The sequence below is a fragment of the Poecilia reticulata genome, linkage group LG5, assembly GCF_000633615.1.
Source record: "Poecilia reticulata strain Guanapo linkage group LG5, Guppy_female_1.0+MT, whole genome shotgun sequence".
Lineage (NCBI taxonomy): Eukaryota > Metazoa > Chordata > Actinopteri > Cyprinodontiformes > Poeciliidae > Poecilia > Poecilia reticulata.
This window is the reverse complement of record NC_024335.1, coordinates 20,917,435-20,936,983: the sequence shown is the minus strand read 5'-3', so window position 1 is coordinate 20,936,983 and position 19,549 is coordinate 20,917,435. Positions and strand designations below refer to the sequence as shown.

General features: G+C 40.8%; 1 protein-coding gene across 2 annotated transcripts; it reads left to right on the top strand.

The window, feature by feature from the left end:
- The first annotated feature begins 848 nt into the window (after positions 1 to 848).
- Positions 849 to 19,225, top strand: per3 (period circadian clock 3). 2 transcript variants are annotated; one of them, XM_017304942.1, is made up of 22 exons: positions 849 to 1,000; positions 7,263 to 7,686; positions 8,184 to 8,341; positions 8,420 to 8,538; positions 9,366 to 9,564; positions 10,767 to 10,818; positions 11,099 to 11,256; positions 11,417 to 11,495; positions 11,586 to 11,692; positions 11,993 to 12,149; positions 12,242 to 12,350; positions 12,482 to 12,610; positions 12,720 to 12,828; positions 13,466 to 13,577; positions 13,675 to 13,814; positions 13,900 to 14,064; positions 14,307 to 14,558; positions 14,671 to 15,500; positions 15,597 to 15,789; positions 16,522 to 16,708; positions 17,694 to 17,844; positions 17,922 to 19,225. In XM_017304942.1, the coding sequence occupies exons 2-22, from the start codon at positions 7,391 to 7,393 to the stop codon at positions 18,057 to 18,059; spliced, it is 3,840 nt and encodes a 1,279-aa protein (XP_017160431.1). In that variant the 5' UTR covers positions 849 to 1,000; positions 7,263 to 7,390; the 3' UTR covers positions 18,060 to 19,225. The 2 variants fall into 2 exon arrangements, with proteins under 2 accessions (XP_017160431.1, XP_008407502.1); XM_008409280.2 differs by having other exon boundaries at positions 850 to 1,000; positions 8,181 to 8,341.
- Positions 19,226 to 19,549: the final 324 nt, after the last annotated feature.

Here is a 19,549-nt window from a genome sequence, read left to right as displayed (position 1 = left end):
GCTTCCCATTACCTGATGAAGTAAAACATCCCGACAATATGTTGCTGCCATCTCCAGGTCAGGTGTTTTCAGGGTGTTTATTTATATCATAATACCTCATATGTGGGTCAAAATTTTAAGTTTGGTGTTATCTACCCAGAGTTCCTTCTTCCCTATGTTTGCCATGTACCCTACATGGCTGGCCCATTAATATTTCCAAGACAACTCAAGTTCATGCACATTGTAATGTAAAGAGATCTATTTTGTAGTTTTTTTTTCTCTCATAGATTTAGCTTATAGCTCAATCTAATGAATTATGTTTTCATTGATACAATTCATTTGTGACTGGTGATGCAATTAAGAGTTATCTTGGTAGAAGAGGAACCCCATTTTCTTCAAGGTTTTCCATCTTCAGCTCCTACATCTTACCATCAGCTTTGACCTGCTTTTAAAGATAAGGGGATTATTCTTTTTCCTTTTTTGTCTTCAGTTGATCAATCATTTTCAAATTGTACTCTGTCCTGAGCTTTCAGGATTATGTTGAATTCAAAATGTGAAGATTTAGCGTTTTATAGAATAATGTACAAAACGACACTCCATCGGGAAAGTACTGAGATGTGCACAGACTATTCATTCAGTTGCAGAGGCGTGAGTGTGGCAGTTCGGGTGAATCAAAAATGCTTGCGCAGTCTGCTCTGGCTTGTTGTTTCCCTGTTGCATAACATGGGGATACACGTGCACCGACCGCGAGTTTCTGGCAAGCCTAGGTGTGGGGCACGCCCACACGTCCAATCAAACAACAGCTTCAAATTATGCCTGTCCAATCACAACCGACAGGGCGGGGCTACTCTATGCCGGGCTCACGTTGCACATTTGTGTCAAACGGTTTGGGCTGGATGACGTTATAAGATGCGTAACAGGGAAACAACGAAAAAATAATTACTTTATACTGGATGGACAATCAATTTTGTGGACACCTAAGTTTTGGATATTAAACCTAAGATCTCGTGGATCTCAAAAGGTAAATGTTTCTCAAAATAAATGTAATTTGAGATGGAGTTCTAGAGTTGGCTAACTGGAAAGGCTAGCTATGCACTTCACCCCAAGAGCAGCAAGTGAATGTAAACAAAAGTAATGTAAACTTCGTCTTTTATTAGATTATGCTAAGGTAGTATTATAATAATGTGACATACAACTTTAGGTGGGTATTTACCGTTGAAGACAATTTGTAAAAGCAATCGTTACTAGTTTGTATTGCTAATGTAGCCGTGTAACATGCAGCTAGCCAGTCGCGCTGGGTTTGCTAGCAGTCAAAAATCAGCCAATACAGTGAAATTGTATTTCAATTACGACATGTAAATCCTAAGCAATAATAGTGGAGCGTGAGGCAATAATGTGCAGCATTTGCTTATAAAACTACATATTGAGTTACAATGCCGTTATTGAAATTTTCTGGAAACATTTTAATTCTAGTTTTTTGTATGTCTTTTAACATAGACACAGGGAAGATTATGCACGTCACTTTAGACAAGTTAAAACGACATTAAATTACGGATTAGTGGTTTAAGTCATTTGGTTTTCTTTCTGCACGTATCAAGTAGTGACGTGTGGTGATTATGGACACTATTGGGGTCAGTGGGTTCTACTTGGGAGGGGCGAGGGAAACCTTAAACCTGTGTTGTGGTCGTTTGTGAATTGTTGTGGTTTATTATCTATTTTTTGGTACAAATCAGAGGTGTGATTGGGTTAGAGATCTGAGCAATTTATATAGTAACTTTATGTGAAATTTTAAAATTTTTATTTTCAGTCAGAGTATAAATTAAGAAAATTGTATTTAAAACTTATTTTGTAAATTAAATCATTAGAATATTTTATAATATTTTAAAAAACCTGGAGTAAATTGTACTAGATCGGGATCATAAATGTGATCCTTCATCTGACTTGGCTTTTTTCCTCTTCATTTTTTTTTTTTTTTAAAGATGCATTTTTACAGTAATCAACCTCTAACTTTATTTTCTTCAGGTTTCATTAGATTTTTCCCTAAAAATAAAAATAATTTCATTAATTTAGCCTTTTCACTATTTCAGACTGAATTTCCCACTCCTACCCCCAACTCTTTAAGCTTCCCTATTGCCATTATAAGTTAGGTTTTATTTTTTATCTTTTGTTGTAAAATCTTGGTTTATTTATATGTTTTATATTTATTGATGTTTTTCTAAATTATTTCTCTGAATGTATTCATTCAACAAACTTCAATAACTTCGATAAGTTATTTGGGGAGATAATTAACATATATAGATAAGTTAACAGATGAATAACTGAGTATTGGTTGATGCTTCAGGATTATGTTTCCCTTTATTTCAACTCAGATTCATAACGGATGTCAACTGAAAACAATTTAAAAAGACAAATAGATCAGATAGAAAAACTAGGATTGAACACAAACCGAGTGCAAAAGAAACTAGCCCAAAAGTGAACTTTGTAAGACCTTCACTTTAAAATATTGTAAGAAGGTTGTAGTTTTTTGTCAGAGACTAAAAAAAACAAGGGTGTTTTAAAATGTTCACGTCTTAATTTTTGTTTTTTTTTATATCTGTTTTGCCATGTTTCCTTATTAATTGACTAGTTATTTTTCATTTTTCTCCTTTAACTTGGGAATAAATGTTTTCAGAATTAATGACAGACACATTCATACTGACTGTAGCTGAATAAAGGTCCGTAGTCTCCGAGAGGTCTATGGACCATTTAGAAGTTCTTTATGTAATTACAACAAATATGCTCATAGGTTGCACAAAGCTTGTCACCACATAGGTCCATTTGGTATTTTTTCTTTTCTTTTTTTTTTTTTATTGTATTTGATGAATAAATTATCACTAACCCCAGACACTATAAATTGACAACCAACATGTACGTGACTCCATCACCAAATATAGGTATTTACCCTGTCAGAGCTGCTTTGTTATAGGAAGTTGTGTCTTTTATTGCAAGATAACATTTATTGTTAATTTTTTTTTTGAATAAAGAGTACATCAAGTCATGTTTCTCACATATCTTTATAAAATAAGGCCAAAGGTTTCAGCTTACGTAATAGTCAATGTGGCCAACTCAAATACATTAACATGGATGTTTGCGTCACGTAGCTGCAGATTCCTGTTTGACCTGTCATACCATTGTTTTTTCCCAAAGCTATTTAGCACAATCTTAGATTTTGTGTTGTAATGCATAATTTTATCATTTGAATGTTTCTAACTGTAGAATTTCTATTTATTTACTTCTCATGTTCCTCTAAAATGTTTTTTTTTTTTTGGTCTCTGATGCTATTAGTCTTAGCCTTAGGTGGTATGCTTTAAATTAGAGCTGTTTTAGGAGAATCAGACTTTTGTCAGGTTTGAGCTTTAGAGAACTACCATTGATGAAACCTTTTATTTAATTTTAACGTACTAAATTGTTTTTCTTTTAGTATGATATTTTTCTACCCAAAGTACAATTTATTTATGCCCCCCACTCCCCCACTACACACTTGCTCACATTGAGAATGAGATTCATTTACACCTAATTCATTGACTTCCTAAATGACTTCTTGACTTTATAATGCATTTTTACACAATGTATTAGGAAAGGGCAAAATCAACAAACTTTCCTTGAAGTTGGTGAGAAACGGGTGCAGTCATGACTGCAGGAAGTCTAAATGGATTTGACTGAAGTGAATACTTAGAAATAATATTTGATCAGTCATTATATTAAGTGCTAATCTTGGGATTTTCTCTGTTGTATATTGAAATAATTAGCAATGGTTATTTATGAGTTAGGCAGAAAACTTTACATCAGCGTTCTTAGGCTGTGCATGTAAATGGTTTTGGGATGAATCATTTAATCCCAAGTTTAAATTGCTGGAGCTTAGAAGTACAGAAGGTGGATACTTAAAGATGAAACCAAAGGATTTAACCATCTGAAAACAAATGGCAACACGATGAAAACAAATATTGGTTGTTAACAATGGTACCATATTGGTATCGGTCTGGTTGCCAGACCGATACCAATATGTTAAAAAAATGACTAATATCGGCCAATGTTGGTGCCGATATATATATATATATATATATATATATATACAAATACAACAAAGCACTGTTGTGTTTTTATTTGTTTAGAATAGAATAAAAACTACTGACCAGTTAGGCTACATAAAGTCATCGTTCTGCATTAAGATATATTACCTTAACATAATAACAGGAAGCATTTTAGCTGCATCTCTGCTCTCTTAGAACATCTTTTAATCATTTTATTTCCTTCTGTTCGCTACCATTTTTATTAACACAACAGTTTATTGCAGGCTTTTGGTTAAAATAGAATTTTAGGTCAGAAAAGTGTATTATAAATGTAATTTTTAAGCAGTGTACATGGAGACAGTTACCTGAGCTAAAGTGAAAAGAAAGACTGTAGAGTTTGTTTGTTTTTTTTAACATTGAGACATGAGATTTTCACCTACTTCCATCTTCCACCTCTATATTTTATGTAACTGCTATTATACTTGTCTTAGCAAGCTAAATGTGCAGGGTGTTAAGCTTTAGTGACATCATTCTTTGGAAAATCTTTGACTATTGGGAAACTGTATTATAAGCTATATCATTTAATCACCATCTAATCTTCCACAAACAGCGAAAGTCTTGCAGCTCAGCCTACAGGTCTGTTTTCACAGGCAGCTCTTAAGTTAATCATGCATAACATTAACAAAATAAAAGTCACCTTAGCACATTCATTAACTACAGCCCTGCTAGAAGGTATTCCGTTCATTGCAGATACCCGAGTACTTATACCTGTGACTAAATGTGTGAAAATAGCCTTGGCAGTATCTCTACAAGCTCGGTAAACTCATGTTTGGATGCTTTCTTCTATTTTCTGCACATCCTCTCAAGCCCAGTCAGGTTTGGGTAGGCAGCATCAGCAGACAACCATGTTAAGGTTTTTCCAGAGATGTTGAGTCTTGACTCTGTCAGTGCTACCCAAGGACATTTACACACTGCTCTTGAAGTCACTCCTTTGTTACGTTGGCTATTTGTCATACTTACGGAAAAATAAATCTAACATCTATGAACCTTTTAGTGAGAAATGCTCTCTAAAAGGTCAACAATGCTAAAATAAAGACCGGATTGGTAGAGTGCATTAACATAGTCGATAGTTGAGCAGTATTTCCTAACTCTGCATAAGAACTTTGACGCTTTACCTCACTGACCACTGGCTTCTTGGTTTCCTCTCTTAACCAGACAGCTTTCATTTCTAAAGAACAATTACCGCACACTGGTTTTCGGGACATTCATTGCCGCCGTATTTCTTCTTGTGTTCTGCTCCGATATCTGTATTTCTGTCATGAGAGGTATGCCGCTCTTCCCTGCGTGTTCATTGCTTGTTTTCTTCTCTGATATGCATTGTGTGCAGATTGTAACTCAAATCACTTTTAGAAAAAGTTTGCAGCCTAGAAAATGGTGAGAGGTGTGAATGTTTCAGGTGGAACTGTATGTGAAAGTGCCTTACCGACACCTTGTAGCTGAATCGAAGCTACCTAAAAATAGAATCAACCTTATTTTTGTGCTGCAGGATTAAGGCCAAGTCAGATGATAATGTACAGCAGTAACTGTGTTCACATACATGACTGTTGCTTTAAGTAATTTGCGAGTAAAGACTTTTATCTGATGTGTTATTTGTATATAGCAAGGTCTACATCTCTGCAAATTACCTGCTGGGTTTGACTTGACTTGTAATAATGTAATACTAAGAATCACTTGTAATCGTAGTTACACAACCGAGTATCACAGTATTGCTGTTATGATGACTGACGATGTTCAAGTGTAAATGGACGCTTATGGGAGTGAGTCAGACGGCAACAAGTTGGTGTGATGATCAGTCACAGCAGTAGCATTAGATAAAGAGGCAGACTATATTTGTCCTTGCTTGCTAAATAGAAACATTATTCTGAACATGGTAGAAAACATACAAAAAAAATTTGTGTTTTTTGTATTTTTGCAAAGGCTGTGCAAGCTGAATTCGTTTTTTTTCTTGTTTTGATTCGAGTATTTAAAACATTAAATGGAAAAAAAAAAGTTAATTGTAGGTAAATTCTGGCTGAAACTGTTGATGATGATTCAACACCAGATATGCATCCTCGTGGCAGTCAGGTTTAGGCTTGTCCGAGTGTTTTCGGAACTCACTTCATGGACAACAACTTTACACCAAAGAGCTGCACATCCACATACAGGATAATGTTGACCTAATAAGGTTATTTACGGGAAAGCAGTTAAGTCAAGATGACCCTAGATTGTCACAATAGACCCCATTAGTTTCGTGAAATGATTAACCTAACCTCAACCAATTAAAGTAAAGAAAGGTGCAGGATAGAGTTGAGCTTTAGTGCCATTGTGTAAAAAAGCTGTTGCCATAATCACTAGGGGCGCCATGGCCATTTTTGCCCAGTATCTTTGTTATTGTTGAGTCATTAAGGCTGACTGTAGCTGAGGCAACGTCAGTGATTTAGATCTTGTTCTGGATTTTTGCTGACCTTCTGGCCACTCTGAGAAGGTTCTCCACTGCTACCTTTCTCCATGTGTGTAATTGTTCTCACTGTGCTTACTTTAGTACCAATGTCCCAAAACTGCCTTGTTAACCCTTTTCAGACTCATAGATGTAATAAATTGCACTCGATGTGTTGCTGTTGTGGTCCTTTAGCATACGTCATAATGTCAGACAGTTTCTATCTGGGTAATTTTTTGATTGGATGGGTGCGAGTAGTACAATGTTACCAAAAATCTGGTTAATTATAGTTTAACAGCAGCGCCTATATATTCACAAAGAACTGAGTCGGTTTGGTCAGTTTTTGCTATAGTGAATGAAATTTTCAATAAAAAGTAGTTATTGTATATATGTGTAAATCTTAATCATTGCTACTCTTTCGGGGTTTATTGCAGCTCTTGTGTTATAGACCCAAGAAAAGCTTTCGCTTGATGACAGTCTTCATATCAGCACCACTGTCCTATTCACTTCAGGAAAGTTTTTCAGTCTCTTGACGTTCAAAGCAGGTAGAGATAGATGCACTACTGCTAAAAGTAGTTCAACAAAGATCTGACCACTTCAAAAAATTTATTTCTATTGGTGCGCTTGTGCACAGTCCATAAATATTAAAAAGAAGTAAATGGTTTTGTGCAGGTTCTTGTTGTTCCAGGAAGTAAATCTAGACCCGTCTTCTGATTATGGATCTTAACAGTCGACCTTTACGTCCTGTTATCTTACAGCGCTCGAGACACTGCGTCATATCCTTGACTCGGCATTCACCTGAGCTATTGTCAATTTATTGTCGCCACATGGAACCTCTTCCCCCTGAACACATGAAGACACTTCGTTGCAACTTTAACCGGACAATATGCTGTTGATGTATGACCAGAGTGTGGTGATGTCAGGAGGGGATGGGGGTCAAGGCGGGGAGGAACCAGCTTTGCCATTGGGCCCTGCAGAGGGTGAAGGAGCAGGCGGGGGCACATCTGGGCGTCAGGATGGGCAACTGCATCTGCAGGACCTCATGGCAGAGGGACAAGGAGCTTTAGCCGGAGACGTGGGGCAGGAAGATGAGGAGATGACCAGCACCTCCAATGATCTTTCTTCCTCAACCAATGAAAGCCCAAGGAGCGCCAGAGGATGTCCCTCACTGTCGACCAAGAGGTAATTACTTACTTTTCTTTCTGTACTGAACTTTTGGCTTCAAATTAAATGACACCTTTGGGTCAGGAGAATATCTAACCATTTAAAATAAGGGCTGAATTTTTATTACTTTTATTTTGAGGTCAAAGAAAACAAAAAGTTGTTTAATACAAATACAAATTTTTGCTTATTTTTGTAGCTCAAGCCTCAGAAACACTAAGTAACTCTGAGTTTTACCAACATGGCTACTTTTCCACAATTAAACCCAACAAAGCAAAATGCATGACTAACATTGAGCAACAAACAATTCTTGTTTAGATGTCATCGTAGAAAAAGGGCATTCATTCATTCAACTCATCTGATACTTTCAGAGAAACCAGGCCCTGTCTTTGAGTTTGAAAACATATACGCTCCTTTAAAGAAATTCCTAATTTCTATTTTGTTGTTGCCCTTTTGATTATTTAATCTGATTGTTTGGTTCCTTGCTGTTCTTTTCATTATTTTTCTTTTTAAAGCAGCGAGTTGGCTGTCAGGGGACGAGGCCACTCCCACAGAGAAGTGGTGAGCACAGTGGCTGAGATGAAAAAGAGGCTTCCGTCCGACAAACGGAGCCACAGCAAACCCAGCACTGTGGAGGCCTTAAACTACGCTCTCAACTGTGTCAAGCAAGTACAAGGTAAACCCCCGCCAATCGGGGAGAGTCACGACAAACTGTGAGACTTTTCTATTTTAAACTGTGCGTTATCGTCTGTAGCCAACAGCGAATACTACAAACTGCTGATACAGAATGGACAAGACCAGAGAAAAGATGCCACTGTTTGCACCTTGGAAGAGCTGGAGAGGGTCACCTCTGAGCACAACCTCAAGAACACGGTATGCGCTCACATTTGCATGTAGATCCGAAACGCGTGGAAGACGTCACTCCTTGTGTTTTTCCTCCTATGCATTTTTCAAGGATTTTGGGTGATAAACCAGCACATAGTTGTGCATAACAGGGTGGTGGTAAAATCATGCGGGTGGGAATGCTAGAGTTGATAGGAAAATAAATGAAGCTAAATGCAGGGTCAACTTAAAGAAACTGTCATGAGTTTTAAAAGACTCAGGACTGGGTCAAAGCCTTACCTACCAACAAGTGTAAACTCACAGTCAGTACTACAGTAGAATGATTTAGAGAAAAACATGTTGGATAATCCAACGTCTAGAAGCAAATCTAATAGAGAATCTGTGGCACAGCTGGAAAATTGTTGTTCAGTAGACTTCTATCCACTCTGAGAGTGTACCTAAAGCAGGATGAAAACTTTGTACAAATGTTCAAAACTGAGACTTAAACCAAAAGTATGACATGAGCAAAAGGTGACTCAAGGGGTCTGACTACAAATGCATGTCACCCTTTTCAGATACTCATTCATAAAGATGCCCTATTTTCTTTCCCCTTCTCAGCTATGATCTTTCATATTTGTTTAGCTTTATTCATCTTCCCATCAGCCCCCCACAGATTGACGCTGCCACCACCACCATGCTGTGCACTACTTCATTGCAATCTGTTTTTACAGAATCTCAATAAAACAGACCAAAATTTCTGGTTATAACAAGATTAAATTAAGATTAACCCAAGGACTTTCTATACTTTTAGAAAGAATTGTACATCTGCTTGGTTTCCGTTTGATTGGTGTCGTCGCTCATCTCCGTGTTTTGTACAGGATTCCTTTGTGATGGTGTTCTCTCTCTCGGGCGGCCGCGTGTTGTACACATCGGAGCAGGCTCCCAGCTTGCTGTGCTGCAAGAGGAAGTACCTGGAGTCTGCAAAGTTTGTCGAGCTGCTCTTCCACCAAGACGTCAACGTCTTCTACTCGCACACGGCACAGCCTCACCTGCCACCGTGGAGCAACTCGCACTCTGGTAGGCTTTTGGAACATTTTCATCTGGCAGTCTTTCCTTATTCGGTATTACATTTTGACTTATATTAACTATTACAGTACTAGATGTGGAAATAGGATTCAAAGTTATTTGATGACTGACTATTCTGGCTACTCCATGGTTGATTAGATCGTTTTTAGGTGACACTGTATTTTTATTTTTTTAAATTTTTTTTTTGTCTAAAGAAAGACTTTGTTTGCCGTTTATAAATATGCAATATGAGCCAGATAATGTATGTTTGATGATGAAACATTTCTTAGCAGACAGCATTCCAGAGCAAAATGATTCAAAACTACCTTCTTGGATTCAATTATCTATCAACATTTTCAACAAGGATGTTGGCACTTGGAGGCACGAGAAACTTGAATAAATCTGGAACTCAGTGACTGCTTAACAAAACTGAGCTTTAATGCACAAAATGGCAGCTTTTTCTGAAGATTTATGGACAGATTAAATTAGTGTTCTTAATAGAGAAGACAGATGGACTCCTCTGGGATAAGTAACGGTGAAAAGCCCCGGTAGGTTATAGGGTTTACGCATGTGTCGGCAGTTTCTAGAACACACTACAGCAGCACAGGAAGCCAGCAAAGCCCTCAACCATGACCCCTTACTCACATGACTTAAATCCTATTAGGAGCTCACAGGCACTACTTAAATGTTGCTTTTAGTGGGAAAAAGCACGAGATGCACCTTTCAGTACGTCATGGGACGATGTTCTTGTTGATTTAGGTTCTGTGAAGACATTTGGAAATGGAGAGGTAGAGTTAGACATTTAGGTAAATTAACAAGATGGAAAAATGGCATCCCAATTTTTTCTTTCCGTTTTTTATTTTTTTATTAAATCACAAACATGATTTTACACAGCTCTTGGAGAAATGTACATTATGTTTTAACCATCTTCTGCAATTTTCAACACCATAAACATGTAATAAATTTCCATATTTATAATCGTCTTGGGCAGTTTTGTTGAATCCAATAAACTAAAGAACAAGAGAAAAACACAACTGCATTGTCTACAAATTAGAATAAAGCGGCAGTAGACAAAGCGTGCAATGTTGACAGCATCACAATCTCTCTGCTTTAGCAAATTATATTTAATATAAAATGTACTGTATATTATGTTTTCTTTAGCTCACAACAAACAAGAACAAACACTTAAGCTTTCTCTTCCTTCGTCTCTACAGCTGGAGTTCTGTTTGACAGTGCGCAGGTCAAGTCCTTCTTCTGCAGGATAAGGTCAGTTTTTCCTTTCACACTTATAGAAACATTCAGAATTTGCCTCATATATTAAATCAGCAGGGCCTGCTTAACTATGAGAGAGTCATAATCATGTTTAGAACCACTGTGCTCTTCACAAGCACTTTCAAACTCTGATTGTGATGTCGGCAAGCGTAATAACTTTTTATCTGTGGCAAGATGTGAAAAATACACCGATGAGACGGCAAGAATACTTGTAGTTTTAACATATTTTTTGTGTTTAAAATTAAAAAAAAAAAGAAATTGCATATCGTTTCAGAGGAAGCAAGGATCGCGACGGTGAGATGCGCTACAACCCTTTCAGGATCACACCTTACCTGCTGAAGGTGCAGGGAACGGGGAGTGCGGAGGAGGAAGGAGAGGAGGAGGAGCCGTGCTGCCTGACGTTAGCCGAACGAATCATCTCTGGTTACGAAGGTGCAGCAAATGATCACAACACCAAATTAAACAGATCTCACTTAATAATAGCATTCACTTGTTTGAATTATTCATATTTATTCATTTACAATACAAAGGTTCTGTCCAGACCAAAGTTTTTGTCATTGCTATTTAGCTTAAATGTTATTCGTCCGTGCAGCACCTCGTATTCCCATGGACAAACGTATCTTCACCACAACACACTCCCCCGGCTGTGTTTTCTTGGAAGTTGATGACAGGTGAGCAGACATACAGCGATGTGCACCGCCATCATTTTGTGGCGTGACCAAACATGGCAGCGAGCTAATCTTTTTCTAAATATCCTTCAGGGCTGTGCCGTTGCTGGGATACATGCCTCAGGACCTGATTGGCACGTCGCTGCTCACTTGCATCCACCCAGAGGACCGTCCCCTCATGCTGTCCATGCACAGGCAAAGTGAGTGCTTAAAACAGCAGAGCAAACTTTCTGGCGTTCTTCACATGAAATCAATGTAAAAGCAGTGTGAATGTGCAGAAAGGCACAGAAATTATTTAGGATTTAAATTGAACATTAAGGAAAAATCACTGCATTATTTTTACATTGCCTTATAGCACAGTCCCGTCTTTTTAAATGATGCGAGTTGAAAGTTGGCGGAGGGTTTTCTCGCCTGTTGTTTACTGTGTGAAAACTATGTTTTTGAATTTTTTTTTGTGTGTGTGTGTGTGTGTGCGTGTGTGTTTTCATGCGTTATCGTAGTATTAAAGTATGCAGGCCAACCTCCGTTTGAGCACTCTCCAGTGCGTCTGTGCTGTCAGAATGGAGACTACATCACCTTGGACACCAGCTGGTCCAGTTTTATCAATCCTTGGAGCCGCAAGGTGGCCTTCATCATTGGACGGCACAAAGTCAGAACGTAAGCGGTGGCGATAGTTTGTCAGATTTCTCTCTCATCGCGTTTAACATTTCGATAATGAAGATAACGCGACCGGGCCGATATCACCGCAGGAGTCCTCTGAACGAGGATGTGTTTGCGGCTCGTACAAAGGATTACGTTCCAGTCACTTACGAGGAAATAAAAGACCTTCAAGCCAAGATCTATAAGCTTTTCCTTCAGGTGAATTTATTATTGCATTTTTTTTTTTTTTTTTACAATTAATCTGCTAAACACATTTTTACATGTTAGTTATACTGAAAGCTAAATCTCTGTACCAAAGCTCATTTGATGTAATTCTCTCTTCTCCACAGCCGGTGCACAACAATGGCTCCAGCGGTTACGGCAGTTTGGGAAGTAATGGCTCCCACGAGCATTACGTCAGCTTCGCTTCTTCGAGCGAGAGCAACGGCAACCTGTGGGAGGACTCAAACCGGGAACCGGTGAGTCGCCAGAGACGGTCGACGCACCTGTCTGGTGCGCATCCTCAAAATCAGCTGCAAAGGTTACTCGTGTTGATACAATCTCTGTGTTCTTGTGTACATTTCCCAGATGACCTTGCAGCAGATCAGTGCTGACGTGAACAGGTCGAAAAGCTGGGGGCGACACGCGCAGCTCGATTCCGGCCAAAGAAGCGCTCCGCCTGGCAAACCGAACATAGGTGAAGTGGCCTTATAAATACTCAATTCAGTGTTGCGTAGTGTTGGTTTTGACGTAAATGTAAGATTTTTGATTATGCATTTTGAATCTTATTTTGTTTTTAGGGTGAAATTGTAATGTGAAGCACAACTTTGAATGAATTTACAAACAGAAACGGTTGGAAATTTGTACTTTATTAGGAAGTTTCTCTATACGGCAGAAAGTCAACATTGTACCAGCTAAAATATAATATGTAGATCCTGGTGATAATATTTACTTGATTGTCACTTGGTAATTGATGTTTCAATAACATTTTTTTTTGTAGCCATCAAAGCTGATTTTGTGTTGCTTATGTTCAGTATATTTAGACCCGTGGCTTTCTGGAAGTGTGACATTAGCCCATTTTATCTTTTGTGGATTAAAAGAATCCACTATCACTTATTTTCCAGGAAATCCTTTTGCTTTACAAATTCATTGAAGTAGTTTGTTGTATTTTACACTTTTAATTCAATTAATATTTAAGACGTTCATGGGCACGAGCATCATTTGCAAACCTTCTACCTGAAATTTTATTCAGCATACAGCCACGAAACCCATTTTCAACGGGCAGATTATTATTATTATTAAAGGCTAAGCCGGTGAACCTTTTGTTTCTGCAGCGGCTCACCTCCATTCAGCCGCCAAGCCTGAAGTCAGAGGAAATGAAGAAAGCAGGAAGCAAACGCACATTCCCTCATATCAGCAGATCAACTGTGTGGACAACATCATCAAGTGTGTTTTCACAGGCTTCTGCAGCACCCACAGTTTAGCGTTGTGTGTTTGTTCGGTGTGGGTTTTTTTGTCACTGAGACAATTTTTCTTTCTGCAGATACTTGGAGGGCTGTGCGGGTCAAGCCCTGAAGCGAAAGAACGAGTCTCCTTCCTTGGACACGACCTCTTCCTCGTCCTCGGCCTCAGAAGAAGAGAAGCCCAAAGGCGCCGCGGGTGTTGCTCCACACGCTCCAGAAGGTAAAAGCAGCTATCGCTCGAGCCTTTGCATTTGACTGTAACCGACGTTCAGCTTCTGTTAACATATTCTCATCTCTCTTTCCAGGGGTTGTGTTGGACAGTGAGGTGTCAGTGGGCCCTGCAGCTGCAGCAGTTGTCGGGGCACCTCTGACAGACATCACCATGTCCTGTAAGGCCATGAGTGTTGTCTCGGTCACTAGCCAGTGTTCGTACAGCAGTACCATCGTCCATGTGCCACAGCCTGAGTCAGGTATACAAAACCTACTTGCTTCAGTGAGTCGACTCATGGAAGCTGCTGAGATTTTCTTTGTTGATCTGTTACTTTATTAAATTGCTAAAAAAAAAAAAAAACTGAATCGTGTCGAGAGGAAAGTTCCGTATGGTACGTATTTTTGTGCATTTCATAAAGGTTTGACTAGTGTTGGATGTTTCTACAGAAGAGAAAGGTTAACTCGCTTTTTCCCCTTTTTTTTTTTTTCTTTTTTCTTGCAGAGGCCACTGCGCTGGAGGATGCCCCGATGGGCAGCGAGCCCGCTGACCCTGCAGCGACCCCCGTCCGCCCGACCCTGAGTCCTGCTGTGGAGGAGAGAAGGTTGGTCGGGCTCACCAAGGAGGTGCTGTCAGCTCACACGCAGAAGGAGGAGCAGGAATATGTTGATCGTTTCCGCCATCGCATCCTTCAGAGTCCCTACAGCTCCTATTTGCAGCAGGAAAACGGCTCGATGGCTCACTCTCATCAACCAGGTATGCTGCTTAAAAGACCGAGCACGGTCTGGGCTCCCGTCCGGAATCCTTTTCTGCTCCATAGAAATCTAGAAAAATTAGGTTTTTATTTTGGATCCCTCTTTCATCACAGGGGACTATATGCGTCCAATAAGTGCCGGAGGCTGGAATCGCTCTCGAAGAGCAAAGCCCAGACGCAAGCGGCCCAAACCTCAGGGCTCCTCGGATAGCTACGCCTCCCCGACCGGCCCCGTGCCCTACTCGTCGTGGCCCTCCTCTGAGTCGTCACAGCCTCAGATGGCAGAGACTTACAGCCAAACGTCCCCCGTCCCCGTGCCGTTCTTTCCCGTCCTGGGGAATCCAGCCGCCGAGCAGCCCCGACCGCCACAGCCGCCCGCAGCAACTCCCGCCATGCTGCAACCTCCCAATCAGCTCGGCTACAACTTCAACGTCATGCCATCCGGTCAGGGCCAGCCGGCCCTGCAACCGCTTCAGATGGAGCCCCTGCAGAATGTCCAGAACTTTTACAGCCCACTCCCGCTGGTTTCAGCCCAGAGTTTTAACCCGTACATGCCTCCCGTCATGGCCGTCATCCTGCCTAGCTATCCCAACTTAACTCCGGGCTTTCCCTCCGTTCCCTCAGCTGTACCTCAAGGACCCAGCATGATAACGGGCTACGCTCCTGGCGGCGTGTCCTTCCCTCAGCTTCAGCCTCAGTTTCAGGTCCAGACCGGCCCACGCGCTCAGACCTCACCGGGCCTGCTCCTTTCCTCGCAGAAGGCCGCGTCCTCCATCGGGGAGGAAGAGGAGGCGGCCGGGCCTCAGGCCTTGTTTTCCAGTTCTCGCTCCAGCTCTCCTTTGCAGCTCAACCTCTTGCAGGAGGAGCTTCCCAGACAAAGCGAGGGGCAGAGCAGCACTGGACTCAACCACCCTGAGAGTCTCCACGAGCACCACGCCATCGAGGTCAGCTTGAACTTATGACTCGTATCATCAGTGTTGAAAATGCTCACTGTAACTTGATTGAAGTGACATTGATTTGAAAACCGTTGCTTTGTTAAGGGGGACGCACCAAGCGAGTCTGGCAACCAGGACGCCCAGTCAACATCCAGCGAGCTGCTGGACCTGCTCCTGCAGGAGGACGCCAGGTCAGGAACCGGATCCAATGCTTCAGGATCTGGATCAGGGGAATCTGGAGGTTCGCTGGGGTCCGGCTCCGGCTCCGGCTCCAACGAGACGTCCACCTCACACACCGGTACAAACGGCAGCACACTCCATCGTCTTTTTAAAGTTCATTTATCAGCATTTTTGCTACTTTTAGCTTTAAATCACATGCTTGTTTCTAAATGGATAAATAGGTGGGGGTGGGGGGAAGTGTAACGGAGGCTAGGCACAAGGCAGCAAAGAAAGTGATTAGATATGAAACTAAACTTTGACATCAGTGCCTAACACAGTTACCCCCGTCAAAGAAGAAAGCATAATCTGCTGTTTAATGTACTTCATAAAGCCAGTTTTTATTCAATAAGGAGGATACAGTGAAGAGGTTGGTTGTTTGAGAGACGTTAGCTTACCAAATCCATGTTGCCTGCAATTCACCAGTGGTGAAGGAGCGCTTGTGCTTGTAGAATAGTAAATGAAGTAAACTTAAATACACTCAGCATTTTAGATAAATGAATTTCTACTCCAGCTCAGATCAAACGTTGTTTACAACTCTCCCTTGATTGCCATTTTTGCTCATTCTTGTTCTTTACTCATGTCCCATGTTGTCTCCATTTGTAAATAAAGACCAATGTGGTTTGCTGTAGTCACAGAGTCTTATGAAATAACTTTGTGACCCTTTCCAGACTGCGGGATGTCAATTACTAAACTCATCTTTCCTTGAATGTCTTTGTATCAGACTTCTTAGTGTCACTAAGCAGGCTAAGGATGTTAATATCTGTAAGTGATGTCTTGAGCCCAGAGTGATGCAAAATATTCTGGCCTACAGGCAGCAGCCACAGCAGCAAGTATTTTGCCAGTAATGACTCGTCAGACACGTCCCGCAAAGCCCGCAAGAGCCAGGAGGCGTCGGTGGAGCGGCCGCACAGCTTTGAAACTCTGGTGGAGAGCTCCCTGTGGAGCATGATCCAGCACACGCCTGAGCAGGTCATGATGACCTACCAGATACACACAAGGTAAACATCAGCTGCGTTAAGACTTATATATAGTTTATATGTGATATGTAGTTTAAAGATGCACCGCTGAGTTTTTGACATGGCTTCAGTCAATTTTAGTTTAAAGAGCTATAATTTTCAGCATTCATAATATTTTATTTAGCCTTGAGCTCGTAATGTCTGTTTTATTTGGAGTAAATTTAGCATCGCATCATGCATGAGAGAGAGAGCAAATGCTGTAAAACAGGGTTTAAATATAGCCAAGACAAATTGATAACAGAGTTGACATTTAAGCTAATTTTAGCTTCTGATGCTGTCCAGTGGTGTGGTTAATGTCACTACCTGGAAAACAAAAGTGTGTTTGTATACAGGAGCTTCAACAATGGAGCAAGAGGAGCAACAGATCCACAGTTTTGAAAAGTTGGGGAGCAACTTGCATTTTTGCTCCTTTTTTTTTTTTTAATTAAACCTAGAAGTAAACTTTGTAATAGGCTCACAAACGTCTATTGTCATTAAATGCCTCACAAAGTCAGGCTTACATTAAGACCCACTTGCTTTATACTTGGCCAATTAAAGCTCAGTAGGATTTTTTTTTAACTTAATGATGACTAAAATTACACCAATCAATCAGCTCTCCGTTTCCTGATTGGCTGACGCAAATACTGAAAAATCTGTGGGTGGGAGATTTCCCTATTTTTTTTAAAGGCATCAAAGACTTACCAAATCTTTGATGCAGTCTATAAATGCGTTAATCCACATCATTTACTTTTATGTGCTTTTTGATTTAAAAAAAATCCGAGCTAAAGGTTAGGGACATATACTTTGAGGCATAAATGGGGATGAATGTAATTAATTTTATGAGACAAGTGCATTTCTTCTCATATTTATCATTATCCTTAAAGTAAAAAATTCTTAGTCAGGTCAAAGAAAAAAAAAAGTTTTGGTATCGGGTAGGAAAAGCCAGATCAGTGCATCCTTAACGTAGTATGATCTTTGTCCTGTACAGGGATCAGAATGAAGTGCTGGCAGAAGACAGAGAAAAGCTGCGAGCGCTTCAGCCGCTCCAGCCGTGGTTCAGCCAGGAGCAGAAAGAAGAGCTGGCCAAGGTCCATCCTTGGATCAAGCAGCACACCATCCCACAGGAATTGGACACACAGGTAGCGCAGAGCTCCTAAATTACCACCGGTCTTCACGTCGAGTCCGTGTGAAACGCATCCTTCTGTCTCCCTCTCAGGGCTGCGTGAGCTGCAACTCGGGGGCCGGCCTGGCCCGCTGCCCTCAGCCAGCGGTCTCAGAGTGTTTATTACCCGCGGAGAGCCTTCAGCAGGACTCCGTCTATCCTGTGGCCGACACCTTGAACGGCTCCCAGTGAACCTGGCCTGTGTCAGAAACTTCAGAAATACTCTCGGTGCATCTCTTCTCAACACTCCATGGTAACGAATCCTATGGCTTTAATATATCGTTAACACATTTTGTACAGACGAGGCGAGGATCATAAACGGTGGAGGAGAGAAGCAGAGAGAGAGACATTTTACTGGCCTCTTGGTGGATTGTACGTCTCTTCTTTTTCTGTTAATCAGCCCCCTGGAGGGATTTGTGTGATAGTAATGACTCTACAGACCTTTTCTCAGTAAGCCACCTGGTGCTCGGTGTATAAAGAGAAAAAAAAAAACAAGGTTTGAGCACTGTGTAAAGACCTGCACTACCTTTGTTGCACAAACATGACCGACTCAGAAGACCGAAATGACTTGGATCAAGAACACGCAGCAAACTTTTCTCCAGCGACGCCAAGTCCAGGTTGTACAGATTTTCTGAACCTCATCAACACAGCAGCGACCGACCATGAACGCCATCTTTTTACCCGATGGACACAAAGACATGTTTGCTGCTCTTGGTTGTTTATAACGTTCAGGTAAAAAAAAAAAAAAATCCTACATGTTGTTATTGGAATGTTATAATCTCATATCCCGTAGCCTGGTTTCCCAATGTCCAGATCATCCTTTTGTTGTGTAATGTAATGTTGACTCAAGAAACAACAGCCAACCAGTTGATAATTTCAAATGAACGTCGCCCCACCGAGCGGATCCTCCGTCTGCTCGGCCGTCACCCTGTTTGTACCTGTAGTCTAGCTGTGTTGCTGTGAAGAGGCTCCACGCAGCACCAGATTTTTCCTCTCGTCTCACTTTTACCGGAGTAAACTTTTAAAGAAGTTTTCCGGTCAGACCGCGTTTCTGTATTTCGAACCGTGTGTGCGCGCGGTAGAAACGGAGAGGAAACTGACCAACTCTGAGAGTTTTCCAAATGAGGTTAGCGGGTGCGAACGCCTTGACTTGTCTACTTCCTTTGAAGCACTTGTCCTACAGCGCAAGACAGAGCAGGGTTCGTTTCATTTTTGGATCAAAAAGTACATGCCAGTACTGTGTGTTTTATAGAAAATGTACATAAATACGTAATACAAAGTGTAAAAAAGCCATTTGTCTTGAATTCAGGGATTGTTTGTGACACAAAAGAATGAATAAATGATCTATGAACTGAGAATCATCTGGGCGTGGCTTCTTTTAGTGCTCAGCATGTAGTACAGATTTTATATTTTCTTTCTTTCTCTCTCTCTCTCTCTCTCTCTGTGTGTGTGTGTGTGTGTGTGTGTGTGTGTGTGTGTGTGTGTGTGTGTGTGTGTGTGTGTGTGTGTGTGTTCTGTCTTGGTATCTCTGCGTGTGTGTGTGTCCTGTCTTGGTGTGTGGCATGGCAGTTTTGCTTTTAAAAACGAATATATCAAGATGGTGTCGTAACTATGTGATCAGTAAAGCTGCTGTGGGCAACTTAAATTGGTTTTTTACATATTTCTTAAAACTACCAGTGGAC

Coding starts and splice junctions, on each gene's coding strand:
- per3 (XM_008409280.2), top strand. CDS start 7,391: ATGCTGTTGATGTATGACCAGAGTGTGGTGATGTCAGGAGGGGATGGG. Junction 7,687..8,180: donor CCCTCACTGTCGACCAAGAG/GTAATTACTTAC, acceptor TTCTTTTTAAAG/CAGCGAGTTGGCTGTCAGGG. Junction 14,559..14,670: donor GGCTCACTCTCATCAACCAG/GTATGCTGCTTA, acceptor CTTTCATCACAG/GGGACTATATGCGTCCAATA.